Below are 15,447 nucleotides of genomic sequence, written 5' to 3'. Positions count from 1 at the left end.
AACAAGTGGGACACAATTGTGAAGTGGAACGAAATCTATTGGATATTTTAAACTTTTTTAGCAATTAAAAAACTGAAAAGTGGTGCGTGCAAAATTTTTCGGCCCCTTTACTTTCAGTGCAGCAAACTCACTCCAGAAGTTCAGCGAAGATCTCTGAATGATCCAATGTTGTCCTAAATGACTGATGGTGATAAATAGAATCCACCTGTGTGTAATCAAGTCTCTGTATAAATGCACCTGCTCTGTGAGACCCCATTCACACAGGGACGACTTGTCAGGCGACCTAGTCGCCTGACAAGTCGCCTCCCGTTCTGTACTATGGAGCCGTTCTAAGGGGAGCGACGCAAGTCGCTCCGACTTAGAAAAAGGTTCCTGTACGACTTCGGGGGCGACTTGCATAGACTTCTATGCAGAAGTCGTTTTGCAAGTCGCCCGGCCATTCGTTTGCAGGTCGCCTCGCTGAGGCGACCGGCAAGTCGTGTTGCCCCTGTGTGAATGGGGTCTAATAGTCTCAGGGTTCTGTTGAAAGCGCAGAGAGCATCATGAAGACCAAGGAACACACCAGGCAGGTCCGTAATACTGTTGTGGAGAAGTTTAAAGCCGGATTTGGCTACAAAAAGATTTCCCAAGCTTTAAACATCCCAAGGAGCACTGTGCAAGCGATCATTTTGAAATGGAAGGAGTATCAGACCACTGCAAATCTACCAAGACCTGGCTGTCCCTCTAAACTTTCAGCTCAGACAAGGAGAAGACTGATCTGAGATGCAGCCAAGAGGCCCATGATCACTCTGGATGAACTGCAGAGAACTACAGCTGAGGTGGGAGAGTCTGTCCATAGGACAACGATCAGTCGTACACTGCACAAATCTGGCCTTTATGGAAGAGTGGCAAGAAGAAAGCCATTTCTCAAAGATATCCATAAAAAGTCTCGTCTAAAGTTTGCCACAAGCCACCTGGGAGACACACCAAACATGTGGAAGAAGGTGCTCTGGTCCGATGAAAGCAAAATCCAACTTTTTGGCCACAAAGCAAAACAATATATTTGGCGTAAAAGCAACACAGCTCATCACACTCAACACACCATCCCCACCGTGAAACATGGTGGTGGCAGCATCATGGTTTGGGCCTGCTTTTCTTCAGCAGGGACAGGGAAGATGGTTAAAATTGAGGGGAAGATGGATGCAGCCAAATACAGGACCATTCTGGATGAAAACCTGTTGGAGTCTGCAAAAGACCTGAAACTGGGACGGAGATTTATCTTCCAACAAGACAATGATCCCAAACATACAGCAAAATCTACAAAGGAATGGTTCACAAATAAACGTATCCAGGTGTTAGAATGGCCAAGTCAAAGTCCAGACCTGAATCCAATCAAGAATCTGTGGAAAGAGCTGAAAACTGCTGTTCACAAACGCTCTCCATCCAACCTCACTGAGCTCGAGCTGTTTTGCAAGGAAGAATGGGCAAGAATTTCAGTCTCTCGATGTGCAAAACTGATAGAGACATACCCCAAGCGACTTGCAGCTGTAATTGCAGCAAAAGGTGACTCTACAAAGTATTAACGCAAGGGGGCCGAATAATTTTGCACGCCCCACTTTTCATTTTTTTATTAGTTAAAAAAGTTTCAAAAATCCAAAAGATTTCGTTCCACTTCACAATTGTGTCCCACTTGTTGGTGATTCTTCACAAAAAATACAAATTTTATATCTTTATGTTTGAAGCCTGAAATGTGGCAAAAGGTTGAAAAGTTCAAGGGGGTCGAATACTTTCGCAAGCCACTGTATGTAAATGGTGTTTGCACCACACATGTGAGGTGTCGCCGCAAACGTCTGAGCGAGAGCAATAATTCTAGATAGTAGATATTTTTAAAGCGTTACCCATGGAGATTTTTACTTACCGTAGTTTGGTGCCAATCTACGAGCGCGCGCAATTTTAAAGCATGACATGTTGGGTAACTATACTCGGTGTAGCATCATCTTTCATATTTTACAAAAAATAAAAATTGAGATATATATAATGCTTTGTTTTTTTTTTTATTCATTAAAGTGTATTTTTTCCCAAAAAATTGCGTTTGCAAAACCTCTGCGCAAAAATCGTGTAACATAAAAATTGCAACAACTGCCTTTTTATTCTCTAGCGTCTCTGCTGAAATAAAGTATATAATGTTTGGGGGTTCTGGATAATGTATTCCATAAAATTGCACAGATGAATGCCGTGGAATCCACCCATTAATGTGATCCTTCTCTTCATTTGCAGGAACAGGTGGTAAAAGGTTGTAGGGCCGGCCTGTGCCCGCTGGAGGACTTCCTGAACGCGTTCTCTGCGTATGCTATGAGTCCAGAAGACTACAAAGGGCTCTGCTGCCTAAAGGAAACGGGGAGTAGGACCAAGAAATAGCTTGAATATCTCTTCTCCAGGATACAGCAAAGTAGAGCTGAAACAAATGGACTGACCTAAACTGGACCTAAAGCTTCAATTCACCCCAACCTGTTTTATCCCCCCCCCCCCCCCTTTTCTAGATCTGAAGTTTTAGGCACTGTGATTTGGCACTAGTACTCCTTGGTGTTTTTTGCATAAGAAAAGCATCAACCTCATAGTATAGAAGATGGTGGAGATGGGGTGAACTAGTTTGGAGAGACCCTGTCACCAGCTTGCAGGTAAAAGTGCAGAAAAATCAAGTATTTTAACTGTTTACTTGCAGCATTTTCCATAAAAAAAAAATCACGTGATTGCAGTCACTTGCAATGTGCCTTTGAACTTGCTAGAAAATTTGACTCTAGCACATCCCTCCCATATAGCCCTCTCCTTTCTGAGAGTATCTATACTGACCCAGCTCCACCGCCCCTCCACTTATGTCCCTATGCCTTTTATGTGGCTGCAGAGGAGGAGTGAAGGGGTGCATATAGAGTGTCCCTGCTAGAATGTCTGCTGGAGCGGCTGACATCACATCCCCGATGGCAGCACCCAACAGCAGTCCCTTTAAAGGAGAAGTACAGCAAAGCAGGAGTGCAGTTCATTCTGCACTCCTGTGACCTGTTTTCAGCAGACAGCGGGTTGAAGCCTGCTGTCGGCTGATGTCACTGAACTGGTCCAAGCTCAGGAAGGATTATGACCATATGGTCAGGATCCACCCACATGTCTGGACCTGCACCTGGCTCAGACTCTCAGCGAGCCGCTAGGAGCCTGAGCCGGGCCTTTCCCACCCCCTCCACAGCCCAGCACTCCAGAGAGGGGGGCAGAGCAGAGAGCAGTGACTGACAGTCACCAGTTCTCTGCTCAGGGAGTTCTGAGAGCCGAGTAATCAGCCACGTTTGATCGCTCGGTTCTCAGTGTTGGATCCGGCTGGGGACAGATGCTGCATCCACCTAGGTAAGTATGAATCTGAAAAAAACCCAAACCCTATACTTCTCTTTTAAGCAGGGCTTTAAGATGTCTACACAACTGAGGCGTTTACAAGTTAATAGCATGCAATATATTAAATGCACATATAATCCCCTCCCCCCTTCCTTGACAAAGGAGCCGCTCCCTTAACGGGAGCCCAAGAGGCCCCCAAAATCTGCTAGCAGATAAGTATTCAGATTAAGGTAAAGGGTAGCATTTTTCTTGTAAGGGAAAAAAAAAAAAAAAAGGTAAAGGGAAGCAAGATTGGGGCTTTAAAATTGGTTGGAGTGCAATTTAAAAATATCTAGAGATAATATCTAAAAAATTATTATAATAATAAAGCTGTAAATGTTTATTTTATTAGCTCCTGATAGAGCTATGAGACGTTAAAACTGTGGCAGCTGGCGTTTAATTTTTTTTTTTTGGGGGGGGGGGGGGGGCGCAGGCAAACAGTGCACCTGGGTGGGCTCTGAGTGCAATGCTCTGCGCCCCGAGCCCACCCTATTTTGAAGCCTATTATTGGCTCTAATCAGGTGCTTAAAAAAAACACTGCCACTGTAGTTCATTTGCCCGGCATCCTGAAAGGGGCCGGACGCATGAATAGGGGGTAGCGCCGGAGATGGAAAGGGGAGGTGGTACCCGTGCGCCCTTAATGGATGAGCCGCCCCTGGGTTAGAACCCCTGTCAGGCTATCATTGCTGTCTACTTCCCTGCTGGGAATCTCCACCCCTATATTTGTCACCAGAACTGAGAGTGAGCGTACATCTTGAGTTAAACCTAAATTAGGAATAAAGTGGAAATCTTCGAATAGGGAGACTCGGCTATGGGCCAAGGAGTAGGCAGAAATGATGGCCGCTGTGGGTGTTTTGGAAGGGGGACCCAAAATGAGTAGGAACTGCGACCTTTGATAGTAAAGTAGTCCACAGCTCGTGGGGGTGGGGCACACTTTGGCCTTTTCGCCTGGTGACAACAAAGAGCATTTCCCCCACTTTGGAAAGATTTCCTCTCACTTCCTGTTATGACTACCAGACAGGAAATGAAGGTAAAATTGGGACACAAATTGCAAAAAAAAAACCATAACAGGAGTTTAACCATTCCTTACTTTATACAAAATGAAAAAAAAATATTTTTGGCTTTGGAGGCACTTTAAGCTTTAGATTCCCTTTTATGATTTATGATTATGATGGACAAAGGGCGGACACCTGTAATCACATTTCAGTTACTGCAGTCAGATGACTGATTAATTACTGCCGTTTGCTCTTTGCCTTAGTGAATAATCCTGATCCTTTAGAAGGTTGTCAGAACACCATGGGGCAGAGTTGACTTGGTATGGTCAGTAGTTGCTCTCATGGGGTGGAGGTGACATGGGTGGGTCATTAGCTGCTGTCATGGCGTTTAGTTGACTTTGGTGGGTCAGTAGCTGCTCTCATGCGGTGGTGTTGCCATGGGCAGGTCGGTAGCTGCTCTCATGCGGTGGAGTTGGCATGGGTGGGTCAGTAGCTGCTCTCATGCGATTGAGTTGGCATGGGCGGGTCGGTAGCTGCTCTCATGCAGTGGAGTTGGCATGGGCGGGTCAGTAGCTGCTTTCATGCGATGGTGTTCCCATGGGCAGGTTGGTAGCTGCTCTCATGTGGTGGAGTTGGCATGGGCGGGTTCGTAACTGCACTCATGCGGTGGAGTTGGCATGGGCGGGTTCGTAGCTGCTTTCATGGGGTAGAGTTGGCATGGGCGGATTGGTAGCTGCTCCTATGGGGTGGAGTTGGCATGGGCGGGTCCGCAGCTGCTTTAATGGGGCAGCGTTGACCTGGGTGGGTTGGTAGCTGTTCTCATGGGGCAGAGTTGACATGGGTGGGTCAGTAGCTGTTCACATTGGGTTGGAGTTGATATAGGTGGGTCCATAGCTCCTCTCATGGGGTGGAGTTGATATAGGCATGTCCGTAGCTGCTCTCATGGGGTGAAGTTCATATTGGTGGGTCTTTAGCTGCCCTCATGGGGTTGGGTTGACATAGGCTGGTTCGTAGCTGCTCTCATTGGGCAGCATTGACATGGGCAGGTCAGTAGCTGCTCTCATGGGGTGGGACTTGTAGATGTAAGCAGCAACACAACTTCCAGTGCTGTGAGGACCTAATTATTTTGTTCTTATAGTTGTTGTCATATTGTCTCTCGTCTTATTGATTTACTACACATTTCTGCTATTTTAATTATGTAATTCATAAGCCATCAAAGTGTACCTGACACATGCGTAATGGAGATCACCATCTTGTGGGTCCATCTTAGTGCAGCCTATCAACTATCTAGAAACCTGTGACATCACCTCAAAGAGCCCAATGAGGTCAGATGCCCCCTGTATAGGTCAGATACATTGCTGTAATGCAGAGGAATGGCTGCCTGAATACTCATAGAAAACCAGTGGTTCCGGTTGCCAACACCATTGTGTCCTATAGTGCAGCGGAAGTGTGGAGGTCAAGAAATCTTCACCTATGGAAGTACTTACTTTCTTATAAACAGGAAGAGCTGTAGCCAGTGTTGAATTGTAGCATCTGTCAACCTGACATTATTTATCACAATTCAGAATAGCCAAACCTGTAAAAAAAAAAAAAAAAAAAGGCAGTTTGATACATACCCTTCCCCCTGCCCACGCTGCCAGAACCCTGATCCGATCACAAGAAATTCATGGCTGAAATTTTGAAATGAAACTAACACTTCTGAGAGTGTCGATCTTCTGGAAACTCCAAAGTGCTCAGTGGTTCCTTCCCCTGGTCTACAGTTACCAGATTTTCAAAATGCAATCCAGGGACGCATACTTTTAACCTCACCCACAAAACCATACCCACACTTGTAGCTACTCCCACAAAACCATGCCCCTACTTTTAACACACCCTGATACAATTGGTCACAGACTTTTGCAATATCAGGCTGACACTGAAAAAGTATGAATTCAAAATGCCTTGGGCACTATGGTGGAGAAATGATGTGGTACCCGACTATAGGAGTTAAGAGTATGTAACGCAGAGCAAAAGGGTGAGGAGTGCGTGGTGAAGGGATTAGAAATATGTATGTAACATTTTGAGTGCAGGGGTCAGGAGTGTGTAACGCATTGAGTGCAGGGGTCAGGAATGTATTACACACATTGTAGGGATCAGAAGTGCATAGCGCGATGTATAGTGGCCAGCAACATGTAATGTACAGATCTGTTTACATAGTAGAACCAAAAATTACTCCTTCCAAATACAGAGATCTCTTCCCCCAAATTACCCCCAATCTATCTCTCTAACCCTCAGCTCACCCAATCATTTTCTTCACGTATCACTGATTTACTAACCGATATATCAGTTTGGATGTCACACCACTTCCTCAAACTCAATCTAGCCAAACCAAGCTCATAATATTTCCTTCCTCACATGCTCCCTCCCCTGACGTCTCTGTCAAAATCAATGACTCAACTATCAGTCCATCCCTGCATGCCCCAGGGTGCTAGGTGTAGTCCTGGACTCTGAACTGTCCCCTCAGGCCCCCCATCCAATCACTGTCCAAATCATGCCTCCGCAACATCTCCAAAATACATCCCTCTCTAACCAATGACACCACAAAGCTCCTAGTCCACTCCCTGGTCATCTCTCGCCCTGACTACTGCAACTCCCTCCTCATTGGATTACCTTTACATAGGCTACCCCCCCTTCAGTCCATCATGAATGCTTCTGCCAGGTTCATCCACCTTATCAACCATTCAGTGTCTGCCACCCCTCTCTGTTGATCCCTCCATTGGCTTCCGCTCACCCAACAAATAAAATCACTATAAAGCACTAACAACAACTTACAAAGCCATCCACAACTCTACCCCCAGCTACATCACTAACCTAGTCTCACAATACCAACCTAATCGTTCTCTTCGGTCCTCCCAAGACCACCTTCTCTCTAGCTCCCTCGTCACCTCCTCCCATGCTCCCCTACAGGAGTTCTCTTGAGCTTCTCCCATGCTTTGGAACTCCCTACCCCAATCTGTCCGACTATCTCCTGATCCATCCATCTTTAGACGATCTTTGAAAACCCTTCTGTTTTAAGAAACCTATCGTGCTTCTAACGAATACAATGTGTTTTTTACTTTTTCCATCAGCTCCTCCCCCACAATTATTACCATTTGTATTACTTGACCCTCCCTCTTAGATTGTAAGCTCTAACGAGCAGGATCCTCTGATTCCTCCTGTACCAAATTGTTATGTAAACTGTACTGTCTGCCTTCATTTTGTAAAGCGCTGAGTAAACTGTTGGCGCTATATAAACCCTATATAATAATATTAATCGCGCCTAGTGCAAATCTACTCCACCCCCCTTACACACCACAAACCCCCTAATGGCCACTTATTGTACAGATACAGTAGTTTTGTACAGCTGCTGAATCTGATGTTGGTCACGGTGTGGGGACCTGCAGCACCCGGCACTGCCGGGCAGCTGGAAAAAAACTCCAGGGGTAATTGTTTCCTGGGAATAGACCCCTCAAAATGGGGGGGGGGGGGGAGATGAATGGTAATCATACTCTGGTTTCCACATCACCACTGAGTACTGTAATGAGGAATTTGGTCCTTTGCAGCAGCGGCCAATTCTTTTGCAGATATGGCTATTTTGATTTGTGATAATGAGAAAGTCTTTTTAAAATAGAGATCGTTAATTGCATCAAGTTTAATAATACAGTGAATTTACTTGTTATCGCCAGCCTCTTGGTGTTTAAATCACTGAAATGTGCTGACTTTTTATAGAAAGCTTGCTCCTGAGATCTTGATTGAGCATGAGTTCAGATTCAAACACCAAACAGTGCGGCGGGGAGGATGAAATCCACAGGTAGTTGGCCAGTATCAAGTGATTAGATAGCATCACCTGTACAGCTACTGTTCACAGGCTCGAGAGTTCTTTCCTTCGCAATGACACTGTGCAGATGCCCAGAGAGTTTGAATTGGCAGATGACCATCTCTGGCATCAACTCAAAATACTTTGGTGTTTTTGGAGATGAAGGTCTGGCTCCCAACTTGAGGTCCAAGGGCCGTATGTGGCCCTTTTGGTGCGTGCAATGCAGCCCTTGGACCCTAGCAGTGGGTATGTTGATTTTGTAAAGGAGTTGTAATGACCGTGGTCTCTAACAGTCTCTATCTCCTGCAACCTGTCTTCAACCACATCTCTGGCCTGTCTGCAGTTTCTGACTGATCTCTCTAGTAAGTCTTTGGACTCTGATAGTCTAATGTAGCAATATATATACTTTTACATATACTATTAATATATACAGCCCATTAGGGGCTGCTGTTGAGGCCCCCTATACCCAGGGTCGGGACAAGGGGTGAGCAGGAGGGGAAGCTGCCCTGGGCACAGAGAAGCAAGAGGGCAACAAATAGATGCAGGGTGGCACACCCATTCTACAGCATGTATTAACAGCGGGTGACGGGGTGGGGGTGCAATTCTGGATCCTTGCCCTGGGCGCTGGATAGCCCTGTCCCAGTACTGCCTATACCTCACAAGTTGACAACCACTGCCTTAGAGCCTCTCAGAACTTCAGCAGTTGGCTTTGCTATATGGCCATAGTAAAACATAATTGTCTTGCTGGAGTTTTTCCTTATTATTCTGGCCCCAGACAGGATGAGATGGTGACAGGTACTCTTTGAAGCATAAGACTGTGCAGCCTCCAGTACTACAGCTGTGGCTGAGCTCTGGTTGCCGGGAGTATTATGGCAGCCATTGTTCAGCCATATTTGTCAGGCTTGGTATTGGGCAGTCCTGCACTGGAACCTCAGGTAAGCCTGCCCATTGGCAGAGCCAGTGAGCTTTCTTATTGCTACTGTATATTTTTGTCTATAGGAACACACAGGGAAAGCCAAGAACAGCTTTATTTAAACCAACGTCTACCTTGCGTCACGTTGTATAAGATTTTATGGCTGCCCCTTTTTTTGATGAAAGTGAATAAAATTCCTCTGTCTTCCTATATGTGTGTATTTGTGTCACTGGCACCTGGAAATGTTGATTGCTGATTGTGATAGAGGATATAGTGTGTGTGTTCGGACGACAAAGCCAATTCATTGGAGGGCCTCCTCACTATTGCCTTGTACGGCCTTGGTCTCCTCCACATAATTGAAGTGATTGTAAAGTCTCTTTTTTTTTTCTTTAAAAATAACAAACATGTTATATTTACCTGCCCTGTTTAATGGTTTTGCACAGAGCAGCCCTGATCCTCCTCTTCTTGGGTCCCTCTTCGGCTCTCCTGGCCCTTCCCTCCTGTTGAGTGCCCCCACAGCAAGCAGCTTGCTATGGGGGCACCCGAGCTGAGCCTCAGCTCCCTGTATCCATTCAAACACGGAGCCCCGACCCGGCTTCACCCCCTCTCTCTCCTGATTGACTAGCTGACTTTGACAGCAGTGGCAGCCAATGGTGCACACAGAAGGTTTTTTTATCTTAATGCATAGAATGCATTAAGATTAAAAAAACTTGACTTTACAAGCCCTTTAACCACTTCCCGACCGGCTCCAGTATATATACGGTGGCAGGTTGGCTCTCCTGTGCGAATCGTCGTATATGTACGGCAGCTCATTTAAGACCCAGCATGCACCTGCCGATCTCACGCATGTGCAGTGCGGTGTAATTTTGGTCAGCTTGGCATGGCACAGCCATACCAAGATTTTCCATAGATGCCAATGTTAAATGTTACTAGAGCCGTGCGATGCCAAGCTGGCCAAGAATTTCCATAGACGCCATTGTTAAATGTTACTGGAGCCGTGCGATGCCAAGCTGGCCAAGAATTTCCATAGACGCCATTGTTAAATGTTACTGGAGCCGTGCCATGCCAAGCCGGCCAAGAATTTCCTTAGACGCCATGCCAAGCTAACCTAGATCTCCCAGGAGCCAATGCAAAACTGGAAATGACGAACGTCGCTGTGGCCCCCTAGAGGAGGAAGTGAAAATTAGAAAATTTTCTGTAAGTGAACAGAAAAAAAAATAAATAAATTGCCAATTCATTTTAAGGATGCACATTAGTGCTGCATGGTGAGTAGTCAAAAATGTGTGTGGAACTCCGCTTTAAAGCGGAACCTCACCCTAAAGGAAGGGAAGTCCTGCTTTAACACCTTCCCCCTCCTCTCCCACTTTTGGAGGTATTTTTGTGTGTGTGTGGGGGGGGGGGGTTGTTACCTAGTATTAGCAGGTAACCGCTCCCACTTCCGCTCTGACCTGAAATTACCTGCCCACAACTTTCTGGGAAACCTCACAGGTCCCAGGAGGCTGCGGAACCGTTTGTCAAGTGCAGCCTGTGCAGTGGGAAGCCAGCTGTGAAGTCGGAAGGAGTCGCAGCCAACTTCACATAGTAAACATGCCAGCGCTGGGGACCCAAAGACCGGCGATGAACCAGCCTTGGTGAGGACCGCTGTGGATCCTTGGACTGGCAAGTGTCCTTTGTATTTGCGGCTGCTGACTTTTTACTATTGGCCCCAGCACTGGGCTGAAAAAAAAACAAAAAAAACCTCATATATGCTGTACGTTTTTCACACCATTGTAGCAGGGTGGTGTGAACTCACCTGATTGGATACAAGGCATTAAGCTTTGTCTTGCATTGGCAATGCTTCGGACAAGGGGGCCCAGAGCAGTCCCACCGCACCTGGTGAGTACGATCCCTAAACCAAAAATGTTATTGCACATGTCCCCTTTAATGTCAAAAAGTTCAATCCTTTACAGTGGAACCTTGGTTTACGAGTATAGCGGTTATTGAGCGTTTTGAAACACAAGCAACTTTTTTAAAAAAAATCCTTGCGAGTCTTGTTCCGCGAAATGAGCAGAATTCAAGCTAATGTGGTGTGCAGTACCGCATTTGGCCAGAGGTGCGGGGGCGCCAGTGACACTTGGAACGGTTCAGAGCCGCTCAGAAATACTCGGAAACCCTTGGAAATACTCCGTTCCCGAGTGTTTCCAAGTTCAGCTGAGCTGTCCCCGAGTATTTCCGAGGCTCTCTGGCACCCCCCCACCTCTGGCGACATGCGGTATTGCATGCAATAGAAGTCAATGTGTAACAAATTATCTTCGTTTCCATTGACTTCTATGGGGAAACTCGCTTTGATTTTCTCCTGGAACTAATTATACTCGTAATCCAAGGTTCCACTGTATTTTATACATCCTGCTTTCATGCAAGCAAAGGCTAAAAGTGGTAGAAAACAGTTAAAGAAAAAAAAAAACTTCCCCTGCAAAGCAATATCATAATGTGCTAGTATGCATAGCATACTAGCATATTAAGAGAAACTTACTTTAAAACAAAGCCCTTCAGCAGCACGCTGTCACTGCTGACAGGGCTTCTGTCTTCACCCGGTCTTCATTCCAGGTTCAGGGCTCCGGCTACATGAGTGGCCGCGATGACATCACTCCCATGCATGCGCGCGGGAGCCGACGTTTATGGCACAGACTCTGAAGGTCCGGCAAGGTATGCCGTCCCTTCAGAGCAAATGCATCAGTGACATTACCGGCTGCATGCAGTGGGAATATCTCCTAAATGGTGCAAGTTTAGGAGATATTCATAGTACCTACAGGTAAGCCTTATTACAGGTATACCTGTAGGTACAAGTGGTAAAACTGAGTACTTTGTCACTGCAGCTTACTTAAGAGAAACACAGGACTGTCAGTGCTAAATATTTTCTGAAAATGCTAATTGCTTGGCTGTCACTGACCTGGGATAAGTGTTCCAATCAGGAAAATCCAGAAAAGTCAGAAGTCCTGATTGGTTTCCTTGTTCTGGGTCAGTGACTTTAAGGCCCCTTTCACACCGAGCCGCCTATAGCGTCGGCAATAAAACGCCGCTATTTTACTGTCGGATTTGCGGCGCGTTTCGGCCGCTAGCAGCCGAGAAGGGGTTAAAACCGCCCGCAATGCGCTGCAATAGCGGCGTTTTGCCGGCGGTATCCCAGCGCTGCCCCATTGATTTCAATGGGGAGCAGCGGTGGAGGAGCGGTAAACACACAGCTCCTTCACCGCTCCTAAGAAGCTGCTGGCAGGACTTTTCCTGATGTCCTGCCAGCGCACCGCTCCGGTGTGAAAGCCCTTGGGCTTTCACACTGGAAACAATGGAGCAGCTGTTTGGGGGCGGATTGCAGGCGCTATTTTTAACGCTATATCGCCTGCAAAATGCCCTCGGTGTGAAAGGGGTCAAAGAGCAAGGTCACTGTGGTAGTACGATAACTAGCATTTGCAGAAAGAGAAGCAGCAATGGTAAGCTCCATATTTCTCCCAGGACACAGATGGCTGGGAGGGTGTCATTATCAGTAAGAATATTAGATACATGGGGGAACATGACTGCTTAAATTCTCTTTTCAGAATCCCCCCCAACCCCCCCCCCCCCCTGCCAAATGTCCTGCCCTGGACCCCCAACACTAACATCTCATATACATTACCCCACCAGTACCTGATACAACACTTCTAAAGGGACTAACCCTGTAAAATTCTGTATATTGCGCACCTACATGCTGCAAACAGCAGATGTCACTGTTACAATTGCAAACATTCTTTCTTTTTTTTTTTTTTTTTTTTTTTTACTTTTATTTAATTGCACACAAGCTTCTACATCTCTCAGGGGCTTAGGTCAGAACATACACCCAGCCGCCATGCTTGAATTTTTTTTTTTTTTTACAGGGATTACTGCAGGAAGACTGAAATTTATCTTGCTGCAACAAGAGAAGTGAGACTGGATAATTAAATAAGGGGGCTGCCTTAGGTAAAAAGAGAACAGATTTCTAAATGAGACAGGATTAGAGTGTTTACACTGGCCTCTCTGCCTTGGCATGATGCCGACTTTATTGGTGGATTTTGAGAAAAACAATCTTGGTTCATAAAAAAAAAAAAAAAAAAAATCATTCTCATTTGTTGCAAAAAAAAAAAAAAAAAAAAAGGTTATCGGCACACTTGCACCTTTGGCAGAAGCTTAGGGCCCTACAGATGTCCGGGGTGCCCGGCTACAACCTTCATGCTTTTTCCATAATCCAGGGGTAAGGTGCAGCTGGTCAATGCTGTGTATCTTTCTGTTATTTTATTTATTTCAGGCATTTTTATAGTGCCGACAGTTTACACAGTGCTTTACATACTCACCGGTCCCTGCCCTCAAAGAGCTTGCAATCTAAGGTCCCTATTTCACATGCATGCATATATACACACACACACACACACACACACACACACACACACACACACACACACACATACTAGGGCCAAATTGTACAGAAGTCAATTACGCTGTTGTCTTTGGAGTGTCGGAGGAAACCTATTTAAGCACAGGGAGGACATGCAAACTCCATGCAGATAGTGTCCTGGCCAGGATAGTGAGGACCCCAGTGTAACCACCAAGCCACTAATGACTATTGCAATCCTAATCAAATTCAATTCATGGATGCAGGAGACTAAAACTGCTAACTTGCCTAGGCCCCAATTCTGCCTTATTCCATCTCTAGCCATGTTACTTGTCTGCAGCAGATTCTCAACTGTGGTTAAAGCAAAACTTTGTGATTTTTTTTTTTTTTCTTACAGAATAGACTTTGCGTGTCTCTTCTGCTAGAAAAAAAACAAGCATTTCCCCCCCTTTCCTAGCAATTTGTGTTGCATGCACCCCGGGCTCATCCCCTCCCTAACATGCCAGGGTGGATGTGTGGCACATACTTCACCCTTCTATGTACTTGCCACTCCCTCACACACTCAACTTATAGTAAAATAGACTTGTTTTTGGTCTACACTAAACCATTTGCTTCCTGGAGGCGTAATGAGGCTCTACTTAAAGTGGTTGTAACCTTAAAAAAAAAAAAAAAAAAGGAGCTCCTGTTCCCTTATAGCAGATTAAACAGCATAGTGGTTGTGCTGTCTAATCTTCCCCTTTCTAAGCTGTAAAAAACCTGGTTGATCCTGCCTGTTCCTGTGTCCCCCTTTGTGTGCTGATCATGGTAATCATGGCTGCTGATCCATGATTACCGTGGTTAGTTTACGTGCCACTGTCATCCGCTGCTCTCCTCTCTCCTCCTCCCTCCCTGCCTGTCAGCTCCTGTGTGTCTCTCCCACTCTCTACGCCCTCCTCCTGTCACTATTAGTAGTTGGCAGTAAAAGGAAAGAAATATTACTTCCAGCCCCTCTGTTCTATCCTACACTGTGTAAATTTTTTTTTCTAAAAAGCAACCCCTGTAAATACCTTATCTGAGATCTGTTCTGGCTGGTCACATGACCTCCGTCTGCTCGCCTCCACCATCTAAGGGCTACAGCGGAAGGGGCTGAGCGACCAGTACAGTGGTCACATGACCTCCCCGGCTGACGTCAGAGGGGGATCTCGGCCCCTCCCACTGTAGCCCATGGATCAGAGGAGGAGAGCGGCCGGAGGTCACGTGACCGGCCATAAAAGATCGGAGATAAGGTATTTACAGGCATCCTTTAATCAAAACATTTACACAGTGTAGGGTAAATTGATAGAACAGAGGGGCAGGCTGTAATGTCTCTTTACCTTTACATTCACTTTAAGGATGTACTGACACGAACCGCGATCCTCGGATTTATAGCCCAATTTGTTACTGATCATGTCGGACACCACTGCGGCACCCTTGAAATGTGAAGCCTTAAAATGTGTACTCAGAGGCACTCTCATTGCTAAAGGTGCTCACCTTAAAAAAGAATGATCTGCAGATATTCGTAGGGTTCTTGATGAGATACATTCCTTGGAACTCCAGCACATGTTAGATGCCAGTTCCTTCTGGTTAACTAAAAACAGAATGATTTTCATTGTTTCCTAGACCAGGCTTACCTGTGTCATACAGATTGCCTCAGACGCACCATATACGAATTTGGCAACAAAGCCAGCAGACCCTTAGCTAGATCTATCAGATTAAAATTGGGAAGGGCATATATATTCCTAAACTATACTGCCCCCCACCCAAGGCCTAGAATATTCACTTGACGAGATAGCCTGCAGACTTGCCCACTCTTTATCAATCAGCTGTTGAAAATGTCTCAAACCCCTTTAGAAGAAATACTACAGGAAATTAAACTACTACCGATGGGTAAGAGCTCCAACCCTAATGGTTTTTC

The 15,447-nt window shown here is 45.9% G+C and overlaps 1 protein-coding gene across 3 annotated transcripts in view; it reads left to right on the top strand.

Annotated features, from left to right (window-relative positions):
* Positions 1 to 9,346, top strand: part of ACP6 (acid phosphatase 6, lysophosphatidic) — a 96,077-nt gene extending 86,731 nt beyond the window's left edge. For all 3 annotated transcript variants that reach the window (XM_073617295.1, XM_073617294.1, XM_073617296.1), the window contains exon 11: positions 2,257 to 9,346. In XM_073617295.1, coding sequence (XP_073473396.1) covers positions 2,257 to 2,397 — 141 coding nt within the window. In that variant the 3' untranslated portion in view covers positions 2,398 to 9,346. The remainder of the gene's footprint in view (positions 1 to 2,256) is intronic.
* Positions 9,347 to 15,447: the final 6,101 nt, after the last annotated feature.

This window comes from Aquarana catesbeiana, linkage group LG02 (assembly GCF_042186555.1).
Source record: "Aquarana catesbeiana isolate 2022-GZ linkage group LG02, ASM4218655v1, whole genome shotgun sequence".
Taxonomy (NCBI): Eukaryota; Metazoa; Chordata; class Amphibia; order Anura; family Ranidae; genus Aquarana; species Aquarana catesbeiana.
Note: the sequence above shows the minus strand (reverse complement) of the source record. Positions and strands in the feature narration are given on the sequence as shown.